This window comes from Dermochelys coriacea, chromosome 10 (assembly GCF_009764565.3).
Source record: "Dermochelys coriacea isolate rDerCor1 chromosome 10, rDerCor1.pri.v4, whole genome shotgun sequence".
NCBI classification, from domain to species: Eukaryota; Metazoa; Chordata; order Testudines; family Dermochelyidae; genus Dermochelys; species Dermochelys coriacea.
Window position 1 is genome coordinate 55,737,852 of NC_050077.1, and position 18,221 is coordinate 55,756,072.

Consider the following 18,221-nt stretch of genomic DNA (forward strand, 5'->3'; position numbering starts at 1 on the left):
CCCACCCCCCACTGTTCCTCTGATATTCTTGTTAACTGCTAGAATTAGCCTACCTGCTTGTCACCATGGAAGGTTTTCCTCCTTTCCCCCCCCTGCTGTGGGTGATGGCTTATCTTAAGTGATCACTCTCCTTACAGTGTGTATGATAAACCCATTGTTTCATGTTCTCTGTGTGTGTGTATATAAATCTCTCCTCTGTTTTTTCCACCAAATGCATCCGATGAAGTGAGCTGTAGCTCACGAAAGCTTATGCTCTAATAAATTTGTTAGTCTCTAAGGTGCCACAAGTACTCCTTTTCTTTTTGCGAATACAGACTAACACGGCTGCTACTCTGAAACCTGTCATCTTGAGTTTAGAAAGGGCACGTCTACACTGGCAAAGTTACAGCACCGCTCGGAAAGTGCTGAAGGGAAACCGTTATTGTGTGTTCACACTGACAGCTGCCTGTGCAATAGAGTGTTCACACTTGCAGCGCTATTTGGAGTGGTGCACTCTGAGCAGCTATCCCACAGAACATCTTTCTCTTTTGCCGCTAAGACTTGTGGGAAGGTGGAGGGGATCATGGGGCAACTTGGGTGTAGTCCCAATGCCCCATGATCCATTGCTTTGCATTCCACCGATCCCTGTGCTTCTGTCTGCATTTGGCGCCATCTTTCAACAGTTTGTGTACTATGCGCCCTGCCTCTTTCAAGCTGCAGGAATGGATCCCGAACTGCTGACCAGTATGCTTCTTGCTCTGACCAACACGTCACGAGTGGCAGTGGAGTTATTCCTTAAACTACAAAGGCAACAGGAGTGCGACATTGATCTTACCATGCAAAGTAGCTACGACACGAGATCGCTTGTGGCGTTCACAGAGGTGCTGACCACAGTGGAACGCTGCTTCTGGGCTCAGGAAACAAGCACTGAGTGGTGGGATCACATCACAATGCACGTCAGGGATGACAAGTAGTGGCTGCAGAACTTTTGCATAAGGAAAGCCACATACATGGGACTGTGTGATGAGCTCGCTCCAGCCGTGAGGTGCAAGATCACGAGAATGAGAGCTGCCCCATCACTGGAGAAGTGCGTGGCAATTGCACTGTGGAAGCTGGCTACTCCATACTGCTACCAATCAGTTGCTAACCAGTTTGAAGTGGGAAAGTTGACTGTTGGAGTTGTGTTGATGGAAGTGTGCAGGGCCATTAATCGCATCCTGCTCCGAAAGACTGTGACTCTGGGCAACGTGCGTGACATTGTTGATGGCTTTGCACAAATGGGCTTCCTTAACTGTGGAAGGGTGATAGATGGCACGCACATTCCAATTCTGGCACCAGACCACCTAGCCACTGAGTATATTAATCGCAAGGGGTATTTCTCAATGGTTCTCCAGGCACTTGTGGTTCGTGGGCGTTTCACGGACATTAAGACAGGATGGTCTGGAAGGGTGCATGACACACGCATCTTTCGGAACGTTGGCCTGTTAAAGAAGCTGCAAGCAGGGACTTTCTTCCCGGACCAGAAGATCACTGTAGAAGTTGAAATGCCCATTGTGATCCTGGAAGACCCTGCCTACCCCTTAATGCCATGGCTTCTGAAGCCATACACTGGGCAACTTGAGAGCAGCAAGGAGCGGTTCAACAACAGGCTGAGCAAATGCAGAATGACTGTTGAGTGTGCATTTGGCTGTTTAAAAGCCTGCTGGCGATGCCTGTATGGGAAGCTGGACATAGCCGATTTACGATATTCCTATGTTTATAGCCGCGTGCTATATGCTCCATAATATTTGTGAAGGGAAGGGTGAAAGCTTCACTCAGGGCTGGACTGCAGAGGCTCAGCACCTGGAGACTGAGTTTGAACAGCCAGAAACCAGGGCTATTATAGCGCAGAGCCATAAGGATCAGGGTTGCCTTGAGGCAGCAATTTGAAGCCAAAAGCCACTAATATTTGCTGCTATCCTCGGGATTGCAGTGTTTGTAAAGCTAGGAGGTTACTGGTGCATATGATGCAATAAGGGGGTTTAACATTACATGTTGCTTTGCAGTGCTCTTTTTGCTTTCACTTAATAGAATAAAGATTGTTTTCTAACCAACACAATTCTTTTACTAAAAGCTAACAACCGGAGGAGAGAGTCGAACAACAAAAATACATCAGCAGGGAGGGGGATGGGGGAAGGGAAGGTCTCCAGAGGGGGAGGGGTCTGGGGACAGCTACAGATTTGTGTATGTCCAGGGATCATACCCAACCTTCTCCTCTGGAGTACAGTTCAGCGGGTGCTGTACTTCAGCAGGGCCAAACTGCAGAGGGATGGGTGTTGAGTGCAGTGGGTAGTGGGAGTCCATACTGCTGGACTGTGAGGAGGGAGGAGTGGAATGCTGTGGGTAGAGAGTTGAGCCAGGAGGTTGAGAACTGTGTGTGTGTGTGTGTGAGCGCATGGGATAAAGTTTTGTGACAACGGCTGCAGGGGAGGGTGGGCATGGAGCTGCTTGGTTTGAAGAGCTAGTATTGGCTAGTGTGTGTCCACTTGACGCTCCATAATGTTTAAGAGCCGCTTTGTGGCTTCTTTCTAGTGTGCCGCATTCTCACTATCCCGCCACTCCTTCAGTTTCTGTTTCTCAGTGGCGGAGTGCATCATAACCTCATGGAGAAAGTCCTCCTTAAATCTTCGTTGCTGCTTTCTATTTCTGTGCAGCCATTCTGCCACCAATAAGGGAGGCTGGGCTCCCAAAGTCATCTCTGTGAAGTTTAAAAGCAACATTTTACAGAAGCAGTATTGATTGCAACACAGACAGCACTGATTCAGTGCTTTACTGGCTGTGTTTTACTCATGTACCTGTCACTAACTGGCTGACCCCAGGCAAGCACACATGAGCCACAAGACCCCCAAAATGATGAATAGCCACAGGGTAAATCACTCTTCCCGGACCCTGATGTACGCTGGGCATGTGGCTCTTGGGGAGAGCCAGCACTGTAGGGGGGGACTTGATAATCTTTCCTGTCCCCACACTTTCCACAGAATGTGATCATTATGGAATATATCTTGCTGCTGAGGGTGAAGAAGGAATCAAGGGAGGGTCTTTTCCAAGCCTGCGGCTTCCTCCCTGGCTCCTATGCAGCTCACCTGTGTGCAGCAATGGCATGTTGTGTCTCCCCCTGCCCATGACGGCACAGTGATATGGGAAAGTTACCGTTAATGGGGCAAGAAACAAAGCAGCTCTGCCGAGGAGCCTGCAGCATCGGATTGCCCAGTATCTCCATGAGAGTTTCCTGGAGATCTCTGAGGGAGATTCCTGTGAAGTGAGGGAGTCAATCAACAGCCTGTTCCGCCGCTCAGATTAGGCATGCAGTGGGAGACAAGCCTGCTTTCTGCACCCCTCCTGCCCCCAACAGATTGCTTCAGCAATTCCCAAAATCAGATCCACTTACCAGGGGCTTCCTCTCCTGTTTGCGCTTCGCCAAGATCCGCCTGCTGTGACTGGCTAGGTTCCTCCGGGGTAGAAAAGAGCTCCTGACTGCCTGCAACTCTGACCTTTGAGCCATTCTCTGCCTCTGGGTCCCTCCTGCCCCGTCTTTGTCCAAGATTTCGTCCTCCTGGTTTGGTTCATTCTCGGCTGGCATGTGAGCCAACGAAGTATCCACAGGGGCCTTCGCAGTGGAAGTGGGGTCGCCACCAACTATTGCGTCCAGCTCTTTGTAGAACCGGCAGCGCATGGGCGCAGCACCGGAGCAGCGGTTTACGTCCCGCGCCTTGTAGGCGTTCCGCAGCTCCTTCACTTTTACTCTACACTGCAGTGTCTTCCAGTCATGGCCCCTTTCTATCATGTATCGTGAAATCTATCCATAGGTATCATAATTCCTATGGCTGGAGTGCAGCTGGGACTGCACAGCCTCCTCTTCCCAAATGCTGATGAGGTCCAGCAGCGTGGCATTGCTCCAAGCTGGGGATTGTCTGGTGTGTGAAGCAGGCATGGCCACCTGGAAAGATGCGCTGAAACCACTGCACGCATCACCAAGCAAACAAGAAAGGGATTTTCAAATTTGCAAAGGAATGTACGGGGTGGGGCTGACAGTTGGTCAGCTGAGAGCAGGGCAGTAGAGGTCAAACCGATGACCAGAGAGGTGAGAATAGGCACTGTGGGACACCTCCTGGAGGCCAATCGCAGCCCTGTAATCGCCATGGTGTTTACTGGCACCACAGCCCTGTAGCCCTGGCACAGAAAGCTGTACGCCTCTCGTTGGGGTGGTTTTTTTGGAGCACTACAACTGTGCAGTTTCTCTGCACTAAGGGGCTTGGCAGTGTGCACACCTCAGGAATTACAGCATAGAAAGCGGTTTTACTGCGCAAAAACTTGCCAGTGTAGATGGGGCCTTTTTTTGATACTGTCTCAAATGGCCTTCTCATGAACAAACTAGGGAAATACAACCTAGATGGAGCTACTATAATGTGGATCACAAGCTAAATATGAGTCAACAGAGTAACACTGTTACAAAAAACCAAAACATCATTCTGGGATGCATTAGCAGAGGGGTCTCAAAGTCCTGGCCCGCGGGCCATCTTCAGCCTGAGAACCTCCCCACTGCGGTCCACGGAGGAGAGATGTATGCGGCCATGCTGTAGGCTGTCTGCTGCAGGCGCCCTCCCCGCCTGCAGCTCCCATTGGCTGGGGAAGAGGGACAGAGATACCATCACTAGTCGCCGGGCAGAGTCAGCCATGGAGGCAGCATCACTTTTTTCCACAATGAATATAAACAAGTCAAAATACCAAACACAACTATCTGATGCCCACCGTGCTGCAATGCTGAAGGTTTCAACTGCTCAGTCACTGAGGCCAAACATCAACAAATTGACAGAACTGAAGCGTTGCCAGGTGTCTGGCAAACACTAACAACTCTCTGGCAAGCAAAGAATTGTATAAAGTTGTATGACAGTTTTATTATTTCTAAGAAATTAGAAATAAAAAATACAGTATAAACATTTCTTTTCTGAACACCATTTTCAGTGACATTATTGGCCTGCTGGGAGGATTTGAGGACTGGCACTGGCCCTAAGGTGACTTGTGTTTTGAGACCCCTGCATTAGCAGGATTGTTGTAAGCAAGACAAGAATTCTTCCACTGTACTCAGGCCTCAACTGGAGTATTGTATCCAGTTCTGGGCAAAACATTTCAGGAAAGATGTGGACAAATTGGAGAAAGTCCAGAGAAGAGCAACAAAAATGATTAAAGGTGATTAAACATGATCTCTGAGGGAAGATTTAAAAATTGGGTTTCTTTAGTTTGGAGAAGAGAAGACTGAGGGGGGACATGATAGCCATTTTCAAATTCATAAAAGGGTGTTACAAGGAGGAGGGAGAAAAGTTGTTCTCCTTAATCTCTGAGGTTAGGACAAGAAGTGTTGGGCTTAAATTGCAACAAGGGCAGTTTAGGTTGGACATTAGGAAAAACTATCTAACTGTCAGGATAGTTAAGCACTGGAATAAATTGCCTAAGGATGTTCACTCCTATTCTCAGCTGTCTTTTAAAACTATCAGCGGTGACATTGCTGTGTGGGCTAATATGGCTTATTTAATCTCCTTGGGTGTCAGGCAGCAAGCACTTTGGGAAATACGGAACATGTCTGGGGCTTCTTTAAAATCTTTTCCCATCACTGGTGTCTCTAATCTTCCCCAGTCCTAGAGCTGGACCATCCTTGCCCCAAGGAGCATTTGGCTGGCTGTATAGTACCACTGGCCTCCAACCTGTGAATGTGCCAGGGCTCTGGATTTGGTACCTATAACATAAAATATGCTATGATTTGGGAATTTTTATGACCCGTTAGATAACTCAGTTGAGGAATAGCCAGGAATGAGTTATCATGCCTGCTTGCTTGCAGATATAAATGCTGTACATGACCTAAACAAAGTTTTTAGATATATAATGCCAGCTGGCTTCAGTATTTTTTTTCTCTGACACTTATGTTTTGTAAGAATTTTCCATTTATGCAGCTGCTGTTTTTATGCAATTGTCTTGTTGCTATGTGCGTGCACAGAGGTGATTATACGATTAGTTAACTAGACATGATCATGTTGGTAGCTGAAATATCTCTGTGGTAAAAGGCATAATTTCAGAAGTAGGTGTGATGATCTAAATAAAATTAACTCTAAACAGGTAAAGATCAGCAAGGTTCACTTCACCTGTTTTAATCAACTGCATCAGCTTGAGACAACAATGAGCTGTGTAGTGGGAGTGAGATAGGCAACAACAGAGAAATGCTTATGCTGAAAGAAGTCAGATATGAAAATGATGTAACATAGCCAGAAACTTCCAAGTCTAATAGTTTAACACTGGTGCCACACTCCTCTAGTGTTATCCACTTTCCTCTTGCCCTTACCAGATATGTCGAAATGATATGCAGCTTACGTAAACAAATTCTATAGTATGTTGTTGAAATCAGTATTTAGACAAGTAATATATTCAGTTAAATGTGAACAGGCACTAGTGGAAGTAATTTAATTTGACTGTTTATAAATGTCTGATTTTTTCCCTTGTGTATAGGTTTAATTGTTTGAAAACAAATTTGTTGTCTTTCAACGCTACGTGGATCCTGTTTGATACAAATTCAAGTGGTGGGTCTCAGTAAACACTAAATTATTGATATTGCTTTGGTTTTATGAAGATGCTTTAGTTTCTTCTATGGAAAAAAAAAGAAGCAGTAAATAATGTTTAGTTAATGCCTTATCCCACTCCAAAATTAATGGACTCCTCCTACCCAGTTTCAATGGGAGCTCGGTCTGATCTTAAGTAAATACGGAATGCATTGAAGGAATGCCTAATTTGTCTGTTGAAAAGATAATGCTAATTGCTTTATTGCTGAGGGTCATTCTATGACTCATTACTGGGAAAAGGATTTGAGAGAGGGAAACCCCATGTTTGAAGCTTGGGATTAATTTTTAAGATTGATTTAAGCATTCCTGTAGCATATTCATCAGTATTGAAATATATTTAACACATAATTTTAGGGCTTTCTGTTTGTCTCTTCCTTTCAGTATCCAAGAGATTATTTTTAAAATGTTGGTTGCCTAATATTAACAATATTTTAAAAATACAAATGTGTATATGAATATAGCTTAAAAACCCTATAAACCAGTGTGTTCCTCTTGTAAATAAAATAGAATTCAATAAATATACAAGTCAGTTTCCTACATTACTCTTGGGGAAATTCCTCGCCAAAAAATTAAAAATTCTGTGCACGATATTTTAAAATTCTGCATATTTTATTTGTCAAAATAACACAATATAATCCCGCTAGTTTGAATTATTTTGGTAATTTGTTTCAAAATACCTGTCAGCATGTAACAATACAGACAACAAAAGATTCAGGAAATGTTTTTTGACAAATAGATTCCTTACTAGGCATATTAATACAGACCTTGGAGTAATAATTTAATTTAAACTTCAATACAGAAACTTATTTCCTGCATCCCTCAGAAGCAGTGCAAAAGCTTGTGGGAGTTAGGGGTAAAGGAGGAGCTGAGGGAGAGGGAAGGAGCCTGGGAGTGAACCTGGAGGATTGTTGGGTGTGGGTGGGAGTTTTTTGCAGGGGGAGGGATTGTTAGAGTGTTGGGGAGCCTCCCCCATGCAGACCCTGGTTGGCCCCCCAGCCTCTCTCTCAGTCAGGCACATCTGTCTCTGTTTCCCTGCAGCCCTCTTCCTCATGTCCCCATGTGGCCCGGCAGCCCCACTCTCATTCAGCCCTGGCTCAATGTCAACCCATTAGCTCCTGTGTCCATGCCCCATTCTGTTCCTCCCACTAACCCTTCTGAAACCCAGTTTGTGTAACCGCCCCAGCAGCCCTGTATCCCCCAATTTGTCCATCCCCCCCATATTCTGTGCCTCCACACTAGCCCTGTGAGGAAGGCAGTCTCTGACCTCTCCCTGTTCCTACGTGTGAGCCAGCTGCCCTCTCTTGTGGTGCCACAGCAGCTCCCGGTTGACAAAAGGTATATTTGCAGCATCTCTCCAGCAGAATGTACGTTCTGCGGGAGACATGAATTCTGTACGTGTACAGTGCTACAGAATTCCCCCAAGAGTACCACATATAAATACTCTCACAGAACTCTCCCCCCGCCCCGAAAACAAATGGTGTTGAAATTACTCATTATCTTCCACATAGAAAAGATACTGTACAGGAAAAGTCTAATACAGAGTTGCAGAATTAGCTGTCTAGGTGAAGGTGTTACCTCCTTTTGAGTTTCGTGATTTATATAACTATTTTCATCACTGGTTTTCTCTTATTTTATGTTGTTACTGTTTATGCATATACTAATGGGCCAGATTCTGATCACTGCTACACCTGTGTTCACCCAGCACAACTCCATTGACTTACCTTTTGGCTACATTGAGTGTAGTTTTGATGGTATAGTTTGAGAGTGTTTTTTGTAAGTAGTTGTTTTATACCAAATTTAAAAGTACCAGTTTCATTGTTTCCCATTAGCATCACTCTGATCCTTGCTGATGACCTTTTTCTGAGTGTGTTTTTTCCCCTCTTCATTACAGGAATTGCTTAGAAATGATTGTCACCTAAGAAGTCAGCTATGGCAAACAGGAAACGACAAAGCACTACAACCAACATGCTGGATCACAGGGTGATACCTTGCCCTACTTCATTTCACCACAGGGAGCCTGAAAGTGAGGAAAATGACCTGCCTAGTGAAGATTACATAGCAAAGGAGGCAGAGCTAACAGCTATCAGAGAAGATAGCCCTACCCCTGTGGAACACGAGTGCAATGATAATAGTGGAGATGGCGATTCCAGCTCTGATTATGTGAATAATACCTCTGAAGAGGAGGACTATGATGAAGGCCTGCCAGAGGAAGAGGAAGGGATCACATACTATATTAGGTACTGTCCAGAGGATGACAGTTATCTGGAAGGAATGGACTGCAATGGGGAAGAGTATGTACCTCATGAAGAACACCAAGTTGAAACTGATGAATGTCAAGAAGCTGTGGAAGAAGAATGGACAGAAGCTAACATCCAACACCATGATGAAAGTGAAGTGACAGAAGGGCAAGACTACCAAGATAACTGTGTTCAGATTTTGGAGGATGAAGTATCTTGTCTGGAAATTCAAGACCAAGAAGAAAACATACAATACTGTCAAAATGAAGAAAGCTATCAGGATTATTATCCACCAGAAGCTAATGGAAACACTCATGGGATGTCGCCCTACCATTCAAGGAAAGAAGATGCTGAGTTGGAGGAGCAGGAAGAAGACATTGACCAGATTGTAGCTGAGATTAAAATGAGCATGAGTATGAGCAGCATTAACAGTACAACAGAAATGAGCCCTGATCATGGCGGGACTGAAAATGTGCAAAATGATTATAAAGAGACTTGTCCAAAAGGTGATGCTGCTCGTAGTACCAACAGACATGAAGGGAGGCCAAAATCATTGAATATTCCAGTTGCTTCAAAGCATGTTGGAGATATGCCTAGAGGTTTTAAAACAAAGTCAAGAACTCCAGAAGACAGACAGAAATGGCCACAAGAACAGGTATGAGGCTCTATTTTTTAATAAGAAAACTATTAATCATGTAGATCAGAGGTTCTCAAACTGTGGTCCTCAGACAGATCCATTCAGGTGGTCTGCAGCTAGTTCTCTCCAAGTTTTTTGTCAGCAGGAGATCCAACAAACAGCAGTTACACTGCATGATTTTTAGCGGCATGGCTGTGGCGACACAGTCCTGTCACTAAAAGCTGAGTAGTGTAGACATAGCCTAATACTTGAACAGAAAGGTACAGCATCAATAAAATACTGTGAGTGTTAGTACCCTGTACCTATCTGTAATCATTTTCTTGACACTAGTTTTGTCTGAGAAGGTGATTTGGAAAAGCACTCCACAATGTATTACTGCTACATGACACATGGCATCAATAACCGCAGTGCAATCTCCATTACTACACGGGAAGGTTTCAGTGCATAGATCTCAATCGTGAATAGAAATAGCACTAAATTAGAGCTCAGACAAGCAGCCCCTCTTTGTGTATTTTCACAGCAGAAGCAGTTATAATATCAATTTTCTGGCATTCCAAAGCTCCCACTTGTTAATAATCTGACATGATTAATGTGCGAACAACGGGGCTCACAATCTCATATTCAAACCAGGAATTCATTACAGTTTTCTTATTCATGAGCTCTTCTTGACAACATGCTTTGAAACACTATAGGGCCCAATCATGCAGTCCTTACTCAGGCAATATTCTCAATACCAGCAATGGAAGAATCGCCTAAGTAAGAACTGGGCCCTGTGAAATGAATTTTGTGTCATTTGATTGCAAAATAATCTAATCAGACATTTTTAATCTTGTCCAGTAATTATTCTCCCCCTCATAAATGGCCAGATTGTACAACTCTTAGTCATAGAGGCCCTGGAGGTTTTTCGCCTTCCTCTGTAGCATTGGGCATGGTTGACTTGAGGGAGGCTTGTCTGCTCCTTGAAGTCTTTGAACTATGATTTAAGGACTTCAGTAGCTCAGACATGGGTGAGGTTTTTCATAGGAGTGGGTGGGTGAGATTCTGTGGCCTGCGCCGAGCAGGAGGTCAGACTAGATGATCAGAATGGTCCCTTCTGACCTTAGTATCTATGAATCTATTGGTTAGCAGTGCTTATGTGCAGCCATATTCTGAACATGAATATGGCTGCACAATTGGACCCTGCTATCTTTTTGAAAAAATATCAGCCATAAAGAAGGGTATTTTAAAACTGTTGTAGACATCTCAAACCATTATACATCTCCCTTTTTAAAAGCTCCTTTTGCTCATGAGAAAATAATGTCTTTCTTATTAAAAGCTGATCTGCTCCATTGGCATATATTTAAACCTAAAGATTCTCTTATTTTCCCCAGAAGAAGCACAGGTTCACAGTGTTTAATGGAATTATTTGTTAATTTATTTTTAGTTAAATTATTAACCATAAAATACTTACAAATCACAAATGCTTGCAAAGATAGGTTATAGGTTAGGGGAAGTGTACAAAAAAGGCATCTTACCTTTGAACCATTAGGTGAATGAATAATGTTTTATTTTGAAGAAGATGTTTTTGTGTCACTTTAATCAGCCAATGTCACAGGTTCTCGGAGGAAAAGGGTGCCAAACACAGCTCTTGTGTTAACACAATTGGGAAATGGGACCTGTTGCCTAGAGATCTGGTCCCAGAGTAGTTGAACTGCATCATTCACCTCTGTGAGAAAGGCCTAGCTCCCTGCACCTATCACAACAGCTCAATCCCCTCAGACTTTTTAAAGCTGTTTAGGGTAAATTCCTGTTTTTCCACACTTGTCCACTAACTGCTTTTTAGGGAGCTGTTTGTAACTCATTTTCCTTACCTGTACTTTTCTTCTCCCCTGGCTCCCCCACCCAAAAAAGTTATAAACCACTTTCCCTCTTGCTTTATCTTTAGTAATATTTTTTATTCCTCTTTTTTGTTAATTGGACATCTTGTACCTCAATTTCTTAATATCCCATTAAGCAGGAACAGAACATCGAATGCCAATTCCACAAGGGGCATAAATGCTAAATTGTTGCCCTGATTTCAGGAGAGAGGGGCTATAGTGATCCCCATCTCACGTCCTTTGAGAAGGCTTGTGATTTGAGCCAGTTCTGCTCCTTAAATTGGACCTGAGGCCTATAGGAAAGATTTTTTTGGGGGTGCCAAAGCACAAAGGTGTAACTTTTTTATATGGAGGCAGCAGATGAAGGACTGATTACCTCTGCAAATAGGGCAGTGTGCATGGCAGTCACTGCCACAGATGCAATGTATGACCTTGTCAGGTTAGAACAGATGGAGAGACATGAGGGTGCTCACCAGGGATGGGAAGTGAGCAAAATCAAGCCATGGGGAGTTAGAGCTCCAAGATGACCCTCAAGGAAAGATCTCAAGCAACTGAGATGTTATACCTGTCAGGGGATGGGGCACAAGTGGATAAGCTGTCAAGTGACCATGAATCAAGGACCTGGCACTTCACTATGGCAGATTAATTTTCTGGAAGCTCAGCCAGAAGGAGGCTATGACACTATCCCATCAGTGCATCAGGCTAATCATGAGTGCAGATACAGAGCAGATTTACAGTACATGTGTCTTGTACCCTGGAGAGCACCATACAGTCAGATCCCGAATAGAATTGGGAGGTGAGAATAAATGGGGAGACATTGAGCTGACAGGACACTAGCATGTGGATGAAAGGTAGGATTCCCTGTGGTGAACCCTACTGGCATGCCAATGGACTGAGTTCTGATGAAGAAGGTCCTAGCATCCTGACAGTGGGGTTTTTGGAGGATATTCCTTTTGATGTGGTGTTGGCAAATAATGTAATGGGTTTGAGCCAAACAAGCTCAGAAGCAAACCCATTCAATCCAGATCCCATGACCAAGGGGGCTCACTGCCTGCCTTTCTAGGGAAGAGGCAGAGCTGAGCATGGTTGTGGCCACAACTCTATCTGGAAGTGCAGAAATTGAGGCACAGCTGAAAAGCTCTGTAAGCCAAAACCTCCCTGGGAGAAGGGGCATTGAGTAAAGAATACTGCCAAATTATGGTACCTGCTCAAAGGTGGGAAAAGCTCCAAATAAGTGTAAAGCAATTGTTTGTAGGGATGTAGAGAAAGCAGTGGCTGAGAGAGTAGGGGAACTCAGACCACTGTCAAAATGTACATGACTCTGAGAGGGCTAAGGGAGTAAATGCTACTTGCCTACCCGCAGCAGGTGGGAAGAAGGGAACTTGGCTTTTGGGAAGATGGGGAGATTCTGTTCTCCCAAGGTATAGGATCTCTCATCTATCCACTCTGAAACCTGTCATCTATCAGAGGCACTATGGAGCTAAGGCCCACTCTAAAGCCCAGAGATCCAACCTAAGAGTTGTGGGATCACTTGGTTCCACCCAGAGTAAGGTGCAGGAAGTCAGGCCTGTCACCTGAGAGGTGCACTTGGGAGGGACTGAAAGGGATCAAAAGTGCATCTGGTAAGTTACAGATCTTTAACTTCTCATCCCCACTGTTGTGCCTGGAAAGCTGAGGGCCTGAAGGTAACAGTTGGGAGTGCCAGACAGGGCTGTATGTTCTGTAATTCTCTCTGCCTCACCTCTCTCCATTGTTGTTTATAAACTGCAAATTAAATTTACTCTCTCTCTCCCGATATCTAGAAATAAAAATATAACTGCTCTATTCACTCCAGTCATTGGTTCAGTAGCCCTCATGATTAAAAGGCAAAACTTCTTCTAGTGTAGTATATCCCCATCCCTCACCCCATGTTCTTTTGTAAAAACAATGCTATGACCAGGCTTCCATTGACAAAACCAACCCTCAGTGGGGTGAAATTCCTTCTCATTTCCATCTCAACAAATCTTCTCACAGCTTTGTGCTTATACCAGGAGTACGCTGCTGTGCTGCACATATTATTGGAAGTATTTATTAGTCTGTCTAAAATATTTGCTGTTGCGTATTCACTTTGCTTGGCTTTAGTAAATTCCACACTGCTTTGCTACAGCAGACAACATGGCCAGTGGTGTCACCCAGAATTGGAAGTCTGAAAGTTTATTTTTCAATTGTGAGCTCTCTCCAACATTCTTAGGTGTGCAAGTCATTATTTTTCACCTCTGCTTACCTCCCTTCAGATGTTAGTTGGATATTTTAGAAGCCAACCATGCCAATAATCTGATTTGCCATCAATTCAGAGTCTCAACACAGAACCATTAGATGAGAACACAATCAAAAACACATTGGGGCAAGAGTAAATGGAGGATATTTTAAAAAATGAACCAAAATGCTTGTCCAGGTTCTGATTTCTGTCCGGATTGGATAAATTCTACAATTTACTTTGGCCAGACATGTAGGGTAAAATTAAAAAAAAAAAAAAGCATTCTTTCAATTCTTGTGAAGATCATGAATGACTGGGTATTCCCATTTCCAAGGTAATAGTTTACTTCTACAAAATAATACCGATTCTTTTGACATTTCCATCATTTTCATCCTACTCTAGCCTATAAACAGCACTTCTGGGTATGTTGTCTGAGTCATGGCTTTTCAGTAAGAGTTGCCTGACAACAGCAAATAGAAAAATCAATGTCTTACCCAGCTTAATAAAATACCTATGAAAACTGAGGTCATAAATAGCTGTTGACACAACATCAAAACCTGCCTATTTAATCCACACTATTAATGGAAGTTCTTAGTTTTCTTTTTTAAGTAAGATGACATTTGCTTAGAGAAGGACTATTCGACAGAGGGGTGGAACTACTCAAAATTAATGAGGAAGGAAAAAGAGAGAGAAAGGAAAGAGCTATTTCAGTGAAATCCAATACTCTTAAAGATGGGTTTTTGCGATCACGTTCATCACTAGATTAACAGAAATGTAAACAAATTATACTTCAGGGAGTGTGTATGTGCCTGTCTCTAACTGAGGGATAATAAGAATGGTAGCTACTCAAATTGCTCAAAAATTTCCATGATCCACATGGGTGGAATGACGGGAAAGGTTTATACGGCTGCTACCTGTGTCATATTTTTCTTGCAAATAAAGAGGACTTTATCAATCCCAGTAACTTTCATAAATATTAGTCACTTAGTGTTTCTAACATCTAAATTTTAAAATAGAGACCATTTGCATACACATGACAGTTGCTTAATTAACCATTAGTATAGTGGAGTAGAAAAGTCCATATGTTTTCCTAAAACCAGAAGCCTTTTGTTACTTTAATTCTAGTTTCCCTTAACTTTATATTCTCAGATTTTTCCCATTTGGTAACTCTCTTCTGCTTGAGAGCTTGAAAATTATACGTGGCAGGTGTCTGAGTGATGATACAGTAAGTCCTGAGCATGACCCTGTTATCACTGACCCTTCTCTTTCAAACGTGAAAGGTAGGGCTGCCAACCATCCAGGGTTGTTCTGTAGTCCACGGGAATTTAAGTCTTTAATTAAAAATTATGTCATGTGATGAAACCTCCAGGAATACATCCAACAAAAATTGGCAACACTAAAGTGAGATTCTACGTTGTGCAATACAGACTTCATAATCAGAAGTAGTGGGGGCTAAGGTGGGACCTTTGCACCATCCCAATCTTGGGCTGCTCTGGAGGCAGGAGGATCCCCTGGTGTAACTTAGATGGCCATGAAGGCTGCCTGAAATCTCCACAGCACTGTGTACTGTGGTGCGGTCTCTGACAGAGCAGGGCATAGATGACACAGATGACACAGGGGTGGGGGTGGGGGTCTGTGTGGTCATGCCGACGGGGGAGGGGTGGGAGAGGGGCTTCATTTTTCTGCTGTGCCTGCCCCCTGGCATGTTCGGCTCCTGTCCCTGGGATCCAGGCCTGGGCAGGGAGTGGAAGGGGTGGGACCAGCCACTTTTCATGCCGGCTGTTTTGGTCACTGCTCTGTGCAGCACAGTAGCTGCCTGAGAGAGAGCCTCGCTGGGGCGGCAGGCCACCCTGTCCTCTCTGCTCGCTGCCCAGGCCTGTCTGCTGGGAGTCAGGGGCTGAGCAAGCCAGAAATGTGCCAGAGGGGAGGCACAGCAGGAGAAGGACAGGGCCCCTCCCCCCAGGTAACTCTGGTTGGGCAGGGAGAGTGCGGCAGCCCCTGGCTGAGTGCAGGGCAGGGAGATTGCTGGGCAGAGGAGACATGTAGGGTGGTCACATGTTCTCCAGTTTAGATTGTGCCCTCCCCCCCCCAGTATGAAGAGGCACGAGTCGACTATGGAGCAGGGATTATAACAGCTGTCTTCCACAGTTCATACATGGGGAGAAACATTATCTTTACAGATACAGAGCTTCTAAGGCCATTTATGCCACTCCAGCCCTTCTGGGTGGCATAAAGGGCCCAGAATGCGGAGGTGAGGATCTCAGCTGGCAAGTTTCGTCTATCAAAATCAAAATAGAGTAACAAATCATAAAACATTAGGAAACTTAGTGTGACACTTTAATACTCGACTAAAGAAGAAATGTTCGGTGCTCAAAATTCATCCATCCCACTATTTTTAAGATTTTATTTGTGTAAGTGCCTTTTGATGAGTCATCCAGAGTTGAACACATGTAGAGATAAACAGTACCTTCTCCAAGAGGCTACAGTACCCCATATTAATGCTTTGATTTCCTCATCGGTTTAGTAGTGGTTACTGTAGCTTGATGAATCCTTCCTCCCCACCGCCATCTAGATCATAACTCTGTCCCCTGGATTCTAGCTCATACTAGTTAAAACAAAAATAAAAATGTACAGTGAGGGCTAGACAAAGTTTAGAAGGTGTAAATATATCCTTTTGAGTAGGTATTGATCTTATAATGTAATCTTAGATGCTAAATCAGCCTTATGGCTTTGTTTGATATTTATTATGCCATTTATGACTGCCAGACATATTGTCAAGATAATCTTTAGTGTCTCTCAGAAGTTTATTTAGACTATTGGATGATGCTATTGTTTTCAAATTCTCCTTAGTCAAAGTATTCTTTCTTTCCATCCAGGTTTATATTTTGGCATAACTCTAGGGTGATAACTTTAAAGGTACATTTGACCTTCTCATTTAAAAATCATTCTGACAAGTGAAACGCCCTTTGGACTTTAAAGACAGTCATAGCAATTTTTAATATCTTATAAAACAAACCAAACATATTAGGTCCTAGAGGAAGACCTACCTGCCATGTAAAATATTTAGTCATCCCATTGTACTATTTGTCTCTGTGAGCTTTGATTTCTCATTCACCTTTCCTCCCAAATGAGTGGATTTTCCCTCTCCTCCTTTACATACACAATGCCCCATTGGAGATGGATGTAACCTAATGCCGGCTTGCTGGGGCACTCTGTCCCCCTCTAGTGGCAGCTAGAGCAGTGGTCTCCAATCTTTTTACACTCAAGATCACTTTTTGAATTTAAGGGCAACCCAGGATCTACCCCTTCCCTTCCCTGCGGCCCTGCCCCTTCCCCAAAGCCCCACCCCACTCACTCCATCCCCTCCTCTTTCTGTCACACTCTCCCCCACCCTCACTCTCTTTCACCGGGTTGGGGTAGGGGTTTGGGAGGGGTTGCAGGCTCTGGGCTGGGGCTGAGGGGTTTGCATCATGAGAGGGGACTCTGAGCTAAGCCTGGGGCAGGGGTTTTGGGTGCAGGAGGGAGTGAGGGATGCAAGCTCTGGGAGGGAGTTTGGGTTCAGGAAGGAGCTCTGGACTGGGGCAGGAGGTTATGGTGCAGGAGGGGGTATGGGGTGCTGGCTCTGGGAGTGGGGTCAGGGCTGGGGCTTGGAGTGCAGGAGGGGGTTCAGGGTGCAGGGGGGGTAAGGGGTGCTGGCTCCAGGAGGGGGCTCAGAGCTAATTTGAGGTGCTGGCTCTGGGAGGGGGTTGGGGTGTGGCCTCCCACCGGGCAGCACTAACCTTCAGCAGCTCCCAGTTGGCAGTGCAGCATGGCTGCCACTAAGGCAGGCTCCCTGCCTACCTCGGCCCCGGTCACTCCTGGAAACCACCAATGCGCCCCTGGGGGGAGGCGGCACGTGGCTCCACACGCTGCCCCTCTCTGCAAGCCCTGCCCCCGCAGCTCCCTATTCCCAGCTAATGGGAGCTGCGGGGGTGGTGCTTACAGCAGGAGCAGCATGCAGATTGAGACCCCCTGTCTCCCCGCCCATGGGGCTGCGCTGGCTGCTTCCGGGAGCGGCGTGGGGCCGGGGCAGGCAGGGAGGCTGCCTTAGCGGCAGCCCCGCACCACAGCAGGAGATTGTGATCAACTGGGAGATCCTCCAGTATCAACAAGATGAACGCAATCAACTGGTTGGTGACTACTGAGCTAGAGATTGATGAGCCTGTAATAACCATGGATTAATTGACTCAAATGTATAAAATCCAATTTCTTCCGAGACTCTTCTGTACTTCATTGAAGAACTAGAAGAGCCACCCCATGCCCGTGCAGCTTTTGAGAAGCTTGTCCCACAGTGATTTTGCATGTTTCCTTAAAAGAGAAGTTCAACAGGGAGACCATCCTCAAATTTTTCAGTCTTTCATAGGGTAGGGCATAATTTAGATCTGAAAAGCATGCAGGTTTTTTGTCTCTTGGTGTGCTTAATCATAGATTTCTGAACATAGTCTCACTTGGTAACCACTTTTGTACCCAGGGATCTCAGGAGAAATAATTCTATTTTACCCTTGTAATCTAACAGAAATCCTTGAGATTTTTTTTCACTTTCAGTATGGGCTCTTATTGGCCTATCTTTGGCATATTGAGAATTTATAAAGC

General features: G+C 44.7%; 1 protein-coding gene across 9 annotated transcripts in view; it reads left to right on the forward strand.

Annotated features, from left to right (window-relative positions):
- APBA2 (amyloid beta precursor protein binding family A member 2) overlaps positions 1-18,221 on the forward strand; it is a 206,576-nt gene that overhangs the window by 112,951 nt on the left and 75,404 nt on the right. For 5 of the 9 annotated variants that reach the window (XM_038418360.2, XM_038418357.2, XM_038418364.2 and 2 more), the window contains one exon: positions 8,515-9,515. The exons of 2 other annotated variants lie outside the window; for them this stretch is intronic. In XM_038418360.2, the coding sequence (XP_038274288.1) occupies positions 8,553-9,515 (963 nt within the window). In that variant the 5' untranslated portion in view covers positions 8,515-8,552. Of the gene's footprint in view, positions 1-6,518; positions 6,585-8,514; positions 9,516-18,221 lie in introns of those variants that run through there. 2 more of the 9 variants (XM_043493840.1, XM_038418361.2) reach the window with 2 other exon arrangements.